The sequence below is a fragment of the Schistocerca serialis genome, chromosome 6, assembly GCF_023864345.2.
Source record: "Schistocerca serialis cubense isolate TAMUIC-IGC-003099 chromosome 6, iqSchSeri2.2, whole genome shotgun sequence".
Taxonomy (NCBI): domain Eukaryota; kingdom Metazoa; phylum Arthropoda; class Insecta; order Orthoptera; family Acrididae; genus Schistocerca; species Schistocerca serialis.
Window position 1 is genome coordinate 648,044,460 of NC_064643.1, and position 14,533 is coordinate 648,058,992.

Here is a 14,533-nt window from a genome sequence, read left to right on the forward strand (position 1 = left end):
ACAACTCATAAAAGAGAAAGAAACTGACTTACCAGTCAGGCCACTGGTCTCGAGAGAGTTGCCAAATCTTTTTATACAACCTATACTGAACAACTGCACAGCCCAGCAAGCATTAGTTTGAAAATATTCAGCAAAAATGCATCCAGGTATCTGAAGAATAGCTTTGATGACTATCACAGCCACATTATAGCCAAGCAAAGTATTCCACCATCTCACCACCATCTTGATTGGCCTTAAGTAAAAATCTTCTCCCTGCCACAAGAAAATGAACGAACCACACAAGTACCCAAGAGAGAAGACATTAACCCTATTTGTGCCAGTGAGGAAAACAACAGCTAAGGATGTCCACAGGAATCCACGCAAGACTCCTCGTTTCAATATATCCAACCAGGACCTGTGTAGAAATGAAAAACTCATTTCACAATCTGAACAAACACACACACACAATAATATTTCAAATAATGGAAAGTCCAGGTTGGAATATCAATAATATTATGAAAAGGATAAAGTGCTACTCACCATAAAGATGACAGTGACTGCTACACATTTGAGCTATCAGTTAAAGCCTTATCCAGAAAAGTACATGTGCACACATGCACACACGCAAGCATGCACACATGCGCAACCACAGGTGCGGACACACACACACACGCACACGCACGCGCGCAATCGCGCACCTGCATGCCCACATGTGCACACAAACATGGCGTTCGCACACAGGCACACCTCATGCACACATCACTGCTACCTCCAGCTGCTGCGATCAGAATGCTCAGTATGTAACAGTCATTTCACTGTAGCTGTCTGCATTGTGTCACCTTTACAATCAGTAGCAATCCATCCTTTTCCTTACATTGTAATCATTTCCATTATAATTATTTGTAGGCCATTTTAACAGCAAATGTGAGAAGTTCAGCTATATATAAAATAAGTAATTATGTAAGCAATCAGTACCCTAGAACATGAATCTCAGCTAGAGACCAGAGGAGCCAATACATGTTTACATCTCTTCTGTGGCATTTACAATAATACATGAATCTCAAACACTTCATATGTTGATGTTCAATGAAATTAATAGGATAACAGCCTGGAATTTTGAAACTACACACAAAATTTCATCAATCTGAAGATTCTTTTTCTAAATATTTCTCTCTCATTGCAAATCTAATTAAGATTCAGCAACTCTTGTTACCAATTATTTTCAAAATTAATTGTTTTCAGTTATTAAGTTCAGCAAATGTATAAACTGAAACGGTTCAATGCCACTTTCTGTTACTATACAGTAACATCCACAGAAAAAATAGTCATACTTACCGTACATATGAAATGTGATCAGGTACTGGATTTACAAAATTTGGGTCTTCAACTTCTGTGGTTATATCTTTGTTGGTACCACCAGGGAATTCTACATCAGTGTTTTGCCTTTCAATGTGGAAAACAACACTCTGGCGACATACCAACATCAATAATACAAAATCACCTGTGTTAAAAAAAAAAAAAAATCTGTAGAACACATTGCCTCCTTCTAAATCATATTTTAAGACCACAAGAAAGCAAAAACGCACATGATGTGAATAAAACTTACAGACAAGTTTGTATGCTGGAGGGCTGTGGAGTGGATCCGGGAGGAACATCCAATCCTGTAATCTTCTCAGCAACACAGAATTGTACCACGGATATGCTTAAAGAAATTTAAAAAATGTAATTGCTATCATTTTAGTAATATAAAAATTAAGGCTAAACAAATAGAATAGCAATTATCTTTTTTGTGTTGTTGCCACTGTTGACTAATATATTTTGATGGGCAATGATTGTACCTTTTTTGGCTTTATTTTCAACCAATGAGATTGCAATTTGAACTGCAAGGCCATTTTGAGGTTATCATGTGGTCGTTTTACATATCATGATATACACTGATAGCCATAGTAAACTAGTAATACACAAATACTTTCAAGAAAGCAAAGCCTCCCATAGTTTTTCACTAAAGTTTGTGTTAAGTTTAAATGTGGTATGATGCTGCATTACCTAGGCTCACTATAATCCACCCACCTAGCTGTTTTAACCCTCACCCCACTCTATCCTTTTTACCTTTTCTGACTTCTTCTTCTGATCTTCATTGCTTTTTTATTTTGACAGTTTTCATATACTTCTATTTTTTCTGATTCTTTTTATTATTATCTGTTACTATTTTTCAGTATTATTCAACTGTGATATTTCTGGATTTGAGCCCACAGGCTGTAATTGGACTTTGCTTCTCTCTTGACTCTCTTGATATTATGATATAAAAGAGAGAGAGAGAGAGAGAGGGGGGGGGGGGGTAGGGGGGTGAGGGGGGGGATAATTCCCAGTTTGCCGTTACCAAAAGCCAGAAGATATCCCAAAGATTGCTGAAATATACTTAGCTTGTTCTCTAACATCTAAGAATCATAATTATTGTCTACCTTACAAAAGCTCACCAAATAGAGAACCACTTTGTCCTCATAAGCCTTTTGTATTAAATATTCAAGTGATTTAATGCTTCCAAGAAAGCTTCAAGAGTGTTACACCTAAATTCCCTGTGGTGATACACCCCACTCCAATTGAATGTTGCGTATCCTTATGGCTTCTTACCAATGAAGAACAGTCACAACCAAAATTTATAAAATAAGATATCAAATTTAAAGATACAGATATTGGTAGGGGAAACTATTTTTATCGTGAATAGGTTGAGCAGCTATATCTAGGGACAATGTGCATCCTCAACATAGAACGATGATCGCAGTGACTTTGCGAGAAGAAGAAGACCTGCTCTGTCATGGAAATGAACATTCCATGGATTGCTGGCTTGCATTAGAGATGTGTATAGTTCCAAAATAGATTTACTAACAATAGAAGTCAGTTAACTAGAAATGTTGAAGTGAGCTTTGTTATTCAATCTGATTCAGTATGCTGAACCAAAATGGTGTTAATGTGTGTTTCTTAAAAGGAACACACAACCTGTTAACTCAACTGAAATTTCACAAAAAGTGAGCGATAACACACGCGCACACACACCCCCACAACTGCGCGCGCCCACACACACACACACACACACACACACACACACACACAAAGAACAAGTGAAGAAAATTGCACAAATCTAATAATGGAAAGTACTGGAAAAAAGTACTTAAGCATAAAAACCTTTTTTCCCCATGAAGAATTATTGTAAAACTGTTGTGTTACTACCAGAAACTGAATAATAACGAATAAAGAAAAGAAACTGTGCACCCTAAGTTCTAGAGAGAGTTGCCACAAAGAAATTTGTTGCTGATGACTCGCTATTAAAGGTCACAGTATTGTATCCAACAAAAAAGATTTTTGAATGATGATGGGATGGTATAAGACTGACGTACTGCTGTGGCAGAAAGTGACTGCGTTACACAATCAGTGATAAAGCAGCAATTTCCAGCTCAAGAGACAACTCTGCAATTACTTCATGGCTTCACTGATAGTGACGGGCATGTAAAGCAGTACATATCACGATAAGGCATAAAGTTCAGAATATTGAGGTGAGCTGTATATACACCAAAATATTTTTATATCCTTTTTTCCATGTATTGTGTGAAATTTTGCTGGTGTTAGACAATGACATTGAATTCAAGTAGTGATTTTCTAGGGAATTGTCAATAAATTTCTAACAGGGGAAGTACTGTACACATATTATTATTTGAACTGCATGTCAGTATTGACAAGAAATATGAAGGAGGTTTTATGGACTATTTCTGGCCTAAATCCTAAAGCGAGACAGTTAAGTACTGATCTGAAAGTAGAGATAGAACAAACCAGTGTTGACTTTTATATTCAAAGTTTGAAAAAGTTCTTGCTGATACAAATGTCAAATTGATTACAACTAAGGTCAATGTGGAATAGGACAACTACTGACTTGATTTTCAAATTGGATACAATTAATAAGAACATAGATCTGTAGGCCAGTAAGATAGAACAACATATTATTGAGTCCCATCAGGAAAAAGCTTAAATGAATCAAAAAATACTAGCATTTATGTCCACTATACCTAATTTAAGCCCTGCAGGACTGCTATTCCCCTTTAAGGCACCTAGCTAGGTCGCAGATCAGGGAAAGCCTTCCAGATATTGGTGGAAATTAGGAAGTGAAATGTCCAGGGTAGACCAATGCTATCAACATGGGCAGCATCTGTACTCCAGTGGAGCAACCAGTCAAAGAAGTCTGTACTTGGTATTAGGGGTGGCTTGGAAAATTAGATCATCAATCCATTCTAAAGCAAGGATGGTGATTATGCTCCTCAGCTTTGAATCATTATCTATGATATTAAGGTAAAATTTCTTGACTTAAATCAGCAACACATTTGCATCTCCCCTTGGGAGCTGCTTTAATGTCACAGAATTCCATGTCTATTAAATAAGGGAAGCAATGCTTTCAAATTTGTACCTACAATTGTCAGTTGCTGGTGGAAGATGGAGGTTGACACAAACACACTATGTGCTCAAAAGCATCCAGACACCCCCAAAAACATACATTTTTCATATTAGGGGCATTGCGCTGCCAGGTACTCCATATCAGCAACCTCAGTAGTCATTAGACATCCTGAGAGAGCAGAATGGGGCAGTCTGCAGAACTCACGGACTTCGAACATGGTCAGGTGATTGAGTGTCAATTGTGACATACGTCTGTAGACAAGATTTCCACACCCCTAAACATACCTAGGTCCACTGTTTCTGATGTGATAGTGAAGTGGAAACGTGAAGGGGCACACACAGCACAAAAGTGTACAGGCCGTCCTCGTCTGATGACTGACAGAGACCACCGACAGTTGAAGAGGATCATAATCTGTAATAGGCAGACATCCATCCAGACCATCACACAGGAATTCCAAATTGCATAAGGATTCACTGCAAGTACTACGATAGTTAGCAGGGAGGTGAGAAAACTTGGATTTCATGGTCGAGCGGCTGCTCATAAGCCACATGACACCAGAAAATGCCAAATGACGCCTTGCTCGGTGTAAGGAGCATAAACATTGAAAGATTGAACAATGGAAAAACGTTGTATGGAGTGATGAATCATGGTACATAATGTGGCGATCCAATGGAAGGGTGTGGGTATGGCAAATGCCCGGTGAATGTCATCTGCCAGCGAGTGTAGTGCCAACAGTAAAATTTGGAGGCGATGGTGTTATGGTGTGGTCGTGTTTTTTATGGAGAGGGCTTGCACCCCTTGTTGTTTTGCATGGCACTATCACAGCACAGGCCTACATTGATGTTTTAAGCACCTTCTTGCTTCCCACTGTTGAAGAGCAATTCGGGGATGGAGATTGCACCTTCAACATGATCGAGCACCTGTTCATAGTGCACGGCCAGTGGCGGAGTGGTTACAAGACAATAACATCCCTACAATGGACTGGCCTGCACAGCGGCCTGACCTGAATCCCATAAACACCTTTGGGAGGTTTTTGAACGTTGACTTCGTGCCAGGCCTCAGCAACTGACATTGATACCTCTCCTCAGTGCAGCACTCTGTGAAGAATGGACTGCCATTCCCCAAGAAACCTTCCAGCATCTGATTGAATATACGCCTGCGAGGGTGGAAGCTGTCATCAAGGCTAAGGGTGGGCCAACACTATACTGAATTCCAGTATTACCGATAGAGGGTGCCATGAGCTTTGTAAGTCATTTTCAGCCAGGTGTCCACACACTTTTGATCACATAGTCGAGAAAAGGAATTAGACAAAATCAACCAGAACATTTTTGTCTTAAATGAGGTAGACAGTAAAAGTGAAAATTGCCTTGGTTAAATTCAGAAAATCTCTTCTATTACTGTTTTGAACCACACGGAAAACTAAATGGAGTCAGAATTTTAATAAACAAAACCATTGTAAACAAGATAGCAGTATTATAAGGAACATCACGTAAAACTGCACGTTTGGTAATAAATATGCCAGAAAAAAATACACTCCTGGAAATTGAAATAAGAACACCGTGAATTCATTGTCCCAGGAAGGGGAAACTTTATTGACACATTCCTGGGGTCAGATACATCACATGATCACACTGACAGAACCACAGGCACATAGACACAGGCAACAGAGCATGCACAATGTCGGCACTAGTACAGTGTATATCCACCTTTCGCAGCAATGCAGGCTGCTATTCTCCCATGGAGACGATCGTAGAGATGCTGGATGTAGTCCTGTGGAACGGCTTGCCATGCCATTTCCACCTGGCGCCTCAGTTGGACCAGCATTCGTGCTGGACGTGCAGACCGCGTGAGACGACGCATCATCCAGTCCCAAACATGCTCAATGGGGGACAGATCCGGAGATCTTGCTGGCCAGGGTAGTTGACTTACACCTTCTAGAGCACGTTGGGTGGCACGGGATACATGCGGACGTGCATTGTCCTGTTGGAACAGCAAGTTCCCTTGCCGATCTAGGAATGGTAGAACGATGGGTTCGATGACGGTTTGGATGTACCGTGCACTATTCAGTGTCCCCTCGACGATCACCAGTGGTGTACGGCCAGTGTAGGAGATCGCTCCCCACACCATGATGCCGGGTGTTGGCCCTGTGTGCCTCGGTCGTATGCAGTCCTGATTGTGGCGCTCACCTGCACGGCGCCAAACACGCATACGACCATCATTGGCACCAAGGCAGAAGCGACTCTCATCGCTGAAGACGACACGTCTCCATTCGTCCCTCCATTCACGCCTGTCGCGACACCACTGCAGGTGGGCTGCACGATGTTGGGGCGTGAGCGGAAGACGGCCTAACGGTGTGCGGGACCGTAGCCCAGCTTCATGGAGACGGTTGCGAATGGTCCTCGCCGATACCCCAGGAGCAACAGTGTCCCTAATTTGCTGGGAAGTGGCGGTGCGGTCCCCTACGGCACTGCGTAGGATCCTACGGTCTTGGCGTGCATCCGTGCGTCGCTGCGGTCCGGTCCCAGGTCGATGGGCACGTGCACCTTCCGCCGACCACTGGCGACAACATCGATGTACTGTGGAGACCTCACGCCCCACGTGTTGAGCAATTCGGCGGTACGTCCACCCGGCCTCCCGCATGCCCACTATACGCCCTCACTCAAAGTCCGTCAACTGCACATACGGTTCACGTCCACGCTGTCGCGGCATGCTACCAGTGTTAAAGACTGCGATGGAGCTCCGTATGCCATGGCAAACTGGCTGACACTGACGGCGGCGGTGCACAAATGCTGCGCAGCTAGCGCCAATCGACGGCCAACACCGCGGTTCCTGGTGGGTCCGCTGTGCCGTGCGTGTGATCATTGCTTGTACAGCCCTCTCGCAGTGTCCGGAGCAAGTATGGTGGGTCTGACACACCGGTGTCAATGTGTTCTTTTTTCCATTTCCAGGAGTGTATAAAATACAAATAATTCACGCATATGCACCTACTTCTAGTCACTCTTCTATGAATGCCTACAAGAAACACATGAAAAAGGGAGAGGCTGTTTTTATAAAATTTTGATTGGTGACTTTAATGCCCAAACTGGAATATCAAGGCCCCAAAATGGTGCCAAACAGGTCCACTACACACAGTGATCCTTGATTAATCCAAGGAAGGTTTGAAGTGAATACAAAACATGATGAAATATGGAAGACCAAAACCAATTAAATGGGAAAGAAAAATTTTAAGTATCAGAAATCTTGAAGAAATGAAAGAGGAGTTTCAAGGAAAAATTAAGAGAAAATTAAAAGTACAAAGGTACTAGTCACAATGGTTGAAGAAGTGGGTGGCTCGAGTAAATCTCAAAACCAACAAAATAGAGCAGACAAATAAAATAAGTTTGATTGACAAAAGACGAAAAATTAGAGCAGAGACAAAGATATCATATACAGAAATGTGCAAGGCTCTGAGAAAGAGTATGAAAGAAGACATCAAGAAATATGGAGAAGATAAATACTTTACTATACTAGAAATTTTTGTACTAACCTTCACTGTAGGTTGTAGATGAACTGGATGCTTTTGCCCGAAGTGTTACACAATATAGTCTGTTAGATGATAAATTTACTTACTTATTGTGAATTTATTAATCATGTCAGGATTAGGCTATAAGATCCTCTGTTACATGTATAAGGGCTGTTCAGTATGTACTCAAGTTCTATTTATAAAATCAATCTTTAGTCAGATGCAGTAGTTCCCTAACTTCTACATGCCTCTCTCAATGCTGCTTCCAATGCTGGAAGCATCAATGGAAAGCCTCCTTTGGTATGAGGCGCAGCTGCTTTGTCTAATTATGCATAATGTCTTCTTTGTTATGAGATCTGGTTCTTCAGAGTTTAGTTCAGAAGTCACTCGGTGCTATGTAAGGGGAAGAAGGTGGCTGACAGGCAACAGCCTTGTTGTGTTTGGGGGGGAAAAAAAAGGCCAACTGTCCAGGAACTATAAGTCTGGCCATTTATGTCTCACTGCTTTACAAGGCAACCAGAACCTCTTGTTGATATTAGTACCTTTTGGGGCATACTTGTGATGAACCCCACCACTGGAGTCACAACAGAGGGTCATCATGACTTTCACATTGCTGCAGACTTGCCTCACTTTTTTGTGTCTCGGTGATAATGGATGCTTCTACTGTGATGACTGGAACTTTGTCTCTAGGTCATAAACATAAACCCAGGACTCTTCACCAGTGATCACTGTGTTAACAAAGTTGGGATTACTGTTCATAGTATCCAGCAATTCCTGTGTGATCTCTGAATGAAGTTGCTTCTGCTCAGCTGCTAACAACTTTGGCATAAATTTTGTTAATGTCTTCCTGAGGTCTAACTGTTCTGTAAAAATGGAATGAATGGGCCCAATACTTATTTTGACCTTGTCTGCAAGTTTTATGATTGTGATTTGACTATCTTGCATTACCAGGGTCCTTACTTGATCAATAACAACCTCATTTGTAGATATTGAGGGCCTATCTGAATGTGCTTCATTGTAGATATTGAGGGTCTACCTGAATCTGCTTCACTCTTCACCGATGAACGGCCATCTCTGAAGCTTTTGTATATCTCCTTTATCTGTATGGTACCCACTGCTTCACCCCTACACATTTATCAAATCCATCAGATTGAAAATGTGTGCACTCAAATACACTGAAGGTTTCAACAATAAAAATTAAGGTTAGATACTTTTTGAACAGCCACTGACTGTAATTAGACAGTCTTTATATTTTACTGCTGCATACCCTATGTGTAAACACCGACGGTCTAGGGGTAGTGTATTTGCCTACTAATCAAAATGTCCCTGATTCCAGAGAGCACTTGCACCCTATCTCCTCAGTTATTTGTTGGATGTATTCAAATGTCTGTCTTCCCCTACAGCTTTCCTGATGCTTTAACGTATGTCCTATTGTCTTGTCTCTTCGTCTTGTCAGTGTTTTCCATATGTCCCTTCCTTCAACGATTCTGCAGAGTACCTCTTCATTCCTTATCATATCGGTCCACCTGGTTTTCCACATTCATCTCTAATGCTTCAATGCTCTTCTGTTCCACTTTTCTCGCAAGTTTCCCCACGTGAAATTCCTTGATATTTCCCCGATTTCCAAGACAAGTTTTAACATTTTTCCCTGACAGATTTTGTGGACAAGGCCCTGAAATGGGGCCTCAAGTTCCAATTTGGGCATTATTTCACCAATCACAATTTTATAAAAACAGTCTCTCCCTTTTTCAAGCATTTCTTTTAGGCATTCATAGAGGGATTTTCTTTCTTCATCAGAGTGACTAGAAGTTAGTGCAGGAGATGAATTTGTGGCAAGCTGCACCAGACCAGTGAGAAGACTGCTGACTATTTTTAAAAAAGAGGGAGGGGGCATCAATGAAGGTAAATGAAGAGACAGCTGAAGGGGGGGGGGGAGAGAGAGAGAGAGAGAGAGAGAGAGAGAGAGAGAGAGAGAGAGAGAGAGAGAACAACATTAGGAAGCAATGGCATATAAGTAATGAAACGTAGGAAAAAAGATGGGATGGCTGACTCAAGAACAAAGCGTTGGAAGTGGAAATGATGGTTTGCTTCACTACCGCACAAGGACTTATGGTCACTAAGTGTACGAGGGGCATTCAATAAGTAATGCAACACATTTTTTTTCAATGCCAGTTTTGTCTGAAAAAACGTGGAATTTGTTGTGGAACATCATGGAATATTCTTGCTTTTTCCCCTATACTTTCATGAAGTTCAGAGAGGTGATGGCATTATATGTACCCTTCAAAATGGTGTCTGTAACAGAGGTTCGTTCCAAGCACAGAGCACTCACAAGTTTCTTTTGGTGGAAAACCAGAGCATCACATATTCTCATAGGTGCTTGCAGAACGTCTAAGGAGACCTTGCTGAGAACAAAAGCATGGCAAGACATTGGGAGAGGCCTGTGTCATCACTGCAACAAGATTGTAAAAACCTGTCTGATCTCCCATGTGCCAGCTGGACAGCTGACCGCACACAGCTGTAACTTCTGCAGTGTTGGAACGTACGGTCACACTCATTCAAGGTAATCGACGGCTGACTACCAAACATCTTACTTTTCAACTTGGCATCTCTGCTGGTAGCATTGACAACCTCTTCCACCAATTGGGGTACTCAAAGATGTGTGCCTACTGGATTCCTTGCCACTGAATGGAAACCCATAAATGGCAACGATGGACCACATGCGCAGAACTGCTTGTGCATTACAAGGCCTTTGTGATAAATTTTTGTCGAACATTGTCACAGGCGATGAAACATGGGTTCATCATTCCAAACCAAATACAAAAGTGCTATCCATGGAGTGACACCACACCACCTCCCCCTCGAAGTAGTAGTTCAGTGCCACACCCTCAGTTGGCAAGGTCTTAGCAACAGCCTCTGGGACTCTGAAGAGGTTATTCTGTTTAATATCATGCCCCATTGTCCATTCATCAACTCTGAAGTGTACTGTGCTACCCTCAGAAAACTGAAGAAGCGACTTTGGCATGTCCATAACCACCAAAATACAATTGAACTACTACTCATCCATGACAATCCCAGGCCTCACAAAAGTCTGTGCACCCAAGAAGAGCTCATAAAACTTCAATGGACTGTTCTTCCTCATCCACCCTACAGCCCAGAGCTCACACCTTCCACTTCCATCTGTTTGGCCCGAAGATGGATGCACTCTGCATAAAGCAGTGCTTGGATGATGGGAAGATTACTGATGCAGCAAGATGTTTGATGTCAACCAGCAGAGGAGGTACCATGTGGGCATACAGGATCCTCCAATAAGGTGACATAATGCCAGAGAAGTTGTAGCAACAATGATAACTAAAGTACAAACGACAGCTAAAATACTCAAATGTTCAGTACTTAGGTGTTAAGTAAAAATCATTCCCATGTCATAGAAAGGAGCAATAATCTTTGAACCCTTTGAATGATCGAGTGTATGATTTTAGTACTGTAGTCTCAAGTTTTCTTTTCTTCAGCTTCTTTTTGAAAATCAAGCTGAAGGTAGTGAGCCATAGAAGGTTTCTGACTCTAGTAGTGTAACTTTAAGTTGGCAACTACAATGGGTATGAGTCAGTACCATAATAAGCTTGGAAATTATATATTTTGATTCACTGTACTAGTCTTAAATGCAGATATTTTGTGACTTGCACGGAACACTTTAACAACTATTACAAATCTCTCAAAGATGAATTCAGTCAGAGTATTATCAGATATTGCATGGCATTGTTATATTTCATGGTGGCAAATGAGCTACCTGTTTTGTGTGTTTTCTTAATCACCTATCTGGTCCATTTGGCAACATGTTTTGATAACAAATGGACTTATACAGAGATATATTTTTGTACATAAAACATACAGACTTACTTGATTTGGATAAAATAGGAGAAATAAAGTGCAATCCATACTAGTGTACTGAATAGTCACAAAGAAAAAAGAAATACTGGACAATAATTCAACAGTTGCAATCTAAGTACCTGAAGTTATTTTCATGTTAATTTATTATTTAATAAATATGGTTACATAGCCTGATGCTGCTTCATTTATATGGCACAGCACATGAGAGGATATGAGATATTCCACTATTTTATTGGTAATAATTCCAAAAAAGGAAACCTTTTGATTAATAGGAAAAACCTGTATTAGCTTGATGTATAAATGAAGTGTATAAAACTGTACATTTTGGTAAAGTTGAGAAGAAAGGTCATTTGGATGGTTAGAACTATCTTTCTTATGTATGAAAGCTTATTATGGGTCATATTCTGTTGTGGTTATTCTACTTGTGTGCCTCAGGTAGTCATTATTGCTTCATGTGGCAACAAGACCTGTATCACTGCACGTGACGATATTGCAAGTGCAGCAAAGAGACTGCTGTGCTGTAGATAGCTCCAAGGAATAGCAGCGGTTCTAACATAATATATTGCAATAACGTCAATATATAAGGAATCTTTTTGTAACAGCATTTTGTTTAGTTGGTTGAATGTGAGAGCCTGAACTGGATACTAGCCTAAAATAAGGACACATATTAATGACTAATCTCTTGTTTGATGTATAGAAAATGTATAATAAATTCTAATTGTAGCTCCCAGTTCTCAGAATACTACCTTAGTAGATATTGGTGTCAAATCAAGATTTAAGAAAATTTCATCTAGTCGAGAGTTCGATGACTACTACAGAGCATGTGTGTAGTTTACCAATGGCACACAACTGAGAAAGTACCAGTAGTATGGTGTTTGAAATGTCACACCATAGTTCAGGACAGTGGTCCTGGCATGTGACAGCCTCTCCAACACAGTCAAAAGTAGAATTATAAAAAGCCTTTAATGTAAGTGAATGACATTAATCTTGTAAACCTGAGTCTGGAAAGAGTTAACATAATAGCATATTCATAATCATCTAGATGTGGCACATATCATTTGAATTTTCAATCAGATACAATGAATTTTCTATCAGATTCAATACATTTTCTATAAGATTCAATAAATTACAAAATTAATTGATTTTTAGTTTGGAATGGTAATAAAGAAGAAGTAATTCTTTAAATTTTGATGAGCTAGCATTAATAATTACTACTACTACTCCTTGACACTACAGCCCTTGTAGGGCCTTGGCCTCCTGGACAATCTCTGCCCACTCTTCTGTGCTGGCTGCCTTGGCTCTCCATCTTCTAATTCCCATCCTTCTCAAGTCCTCCACATTGTCTAGCCATCTGGTCCTTGGTCTGCCCCTTATACGACATCCACCGGGTTTTCCTTTGAAAACTTTCTTGACTGTGCTGTTCTCCACCATTCTTTCTATGTGTCCCAAACAACGTAGTCTCTTACTCTTTATTTCTGTCACGATATCCGGTTTGTTGTACAACTCTCTGATCTCATTATTTATGATTCTCCAAAAACCCCTACCATTCACTGGCCTGTAGATTTTCCTAAGTATCTTCCTTTCCCATCTCAGCAACAACTCCTCATCATTTTGTGTCATAGTCCAGGTTTCCAAACCATACATCACCACAGGTCTAACTACTGTATGATACACAGACAGTTTCAGATTCCTACTAAAGCTTCTTGCTTTAAACACTTTAACCAGTGCAAAGTAGCTCCTGTTACCAGCTGCAATCCTTTCATGTATTTCATCTCTCATATCATTATTCTTAGTTACCAGACACCCAAGTATTTAAAGCTCTCACAGCATTCATATTCTTTTCCGTTCAAAGTCATGTTTCTTTCTCCTTCACTATATCTTTTCCTAGATGTTAACACATACTTGGTCTTTGACTGATTAATGGTCAGCCCCATTTCTGCACCATATCTTCCTACTTTTACAAGCTTTTCTTCCAGATCCTGTTTCCTCCTGGATAACAAATCAATATCATCTGCATGTGCAAGCTCCTGAGTCATTCTATTAAATAGTATTCCCCCAGGGTTGTTGCTTTGTGTCTTTCGCATTACTCTCTCGAAGGCGACATTAAATAGAATAGTGGAGAGCACATCACCCTGCTGCAGTCCACGGTTAACTTCAAATGCCTTTGATAAAGTGCCCTCGATCTTTACTTTGCATATTGTTCTTCTCAAAGTCATATGAACCAATCTTATCAGTTTGTTAGGGACTCCTGCCTCTTGCATTGCCTTCCAAAGTTGATCCCTTCTGATACTATCATAAGCTTGTTTGAAATCAATGAACGGGTGGCGAACATCGATGTTATACTCATAACATTTTTCAAGGATCTGTCTGATAGTGAAAATCTGATCTGTAATGGATCTATTAGTTCTGCAACCACACTGGTAGTCTCCTAGATACTTCTATTTATGTTCTTAACCACCCAGCCATGGTTTTTCCCAATACTTTACATACTACAAAGAGCACTGCAATTCTTCTATAATTCCCGCAGTCAGGATTGTCATGTTTCTTGACCCATACAAAAGAAACATGACAAACCTGACTGCCGGAATTATAGAAGAATTGCAGTGCTCCACTGCTGTACTCCACTGTTTTGGCATATTTTCTTTCCGCCATATTTCCACTGTAATCTCATGCAAAACACTTACTAGTTTTTCTCCTCCATGTTTTACCATTTCTGCTGTAATATT

General features: G+C 40.6%; 1 protein-coding gene across 1 annotated transcript in view; it reads right to left on the minus strand.

The window, feature by feature from the left end:
• Positions 1 to 14,533, minus strand: part of LOC126485089 (piezo-type mechanosensitive ion channel component) — a 699,946-nt gene that overhangs the window by 300,190 nt on the left and 385,223 nt on the right. Inside the window, exons 23-25 of the mRNA XM_050108694.1 lie at positions 1,586 to 1,681; positions 1,315 to 1,480; positions 33 to 394 (exon numbers count right to left, since the gene is read on the minus strand). Coding sequence (XP_049964651.1) covers positions 33 to 394; positions 1,315 to 1,480; positions 1,586 to 1,681 — 624 coding nt within the window. The remainder of the gene's footprint in view (positions 1 to 32; positions 395 to 1,314; positions 1,481 to 1,585; positions 1,682 to 14,533) is intronic.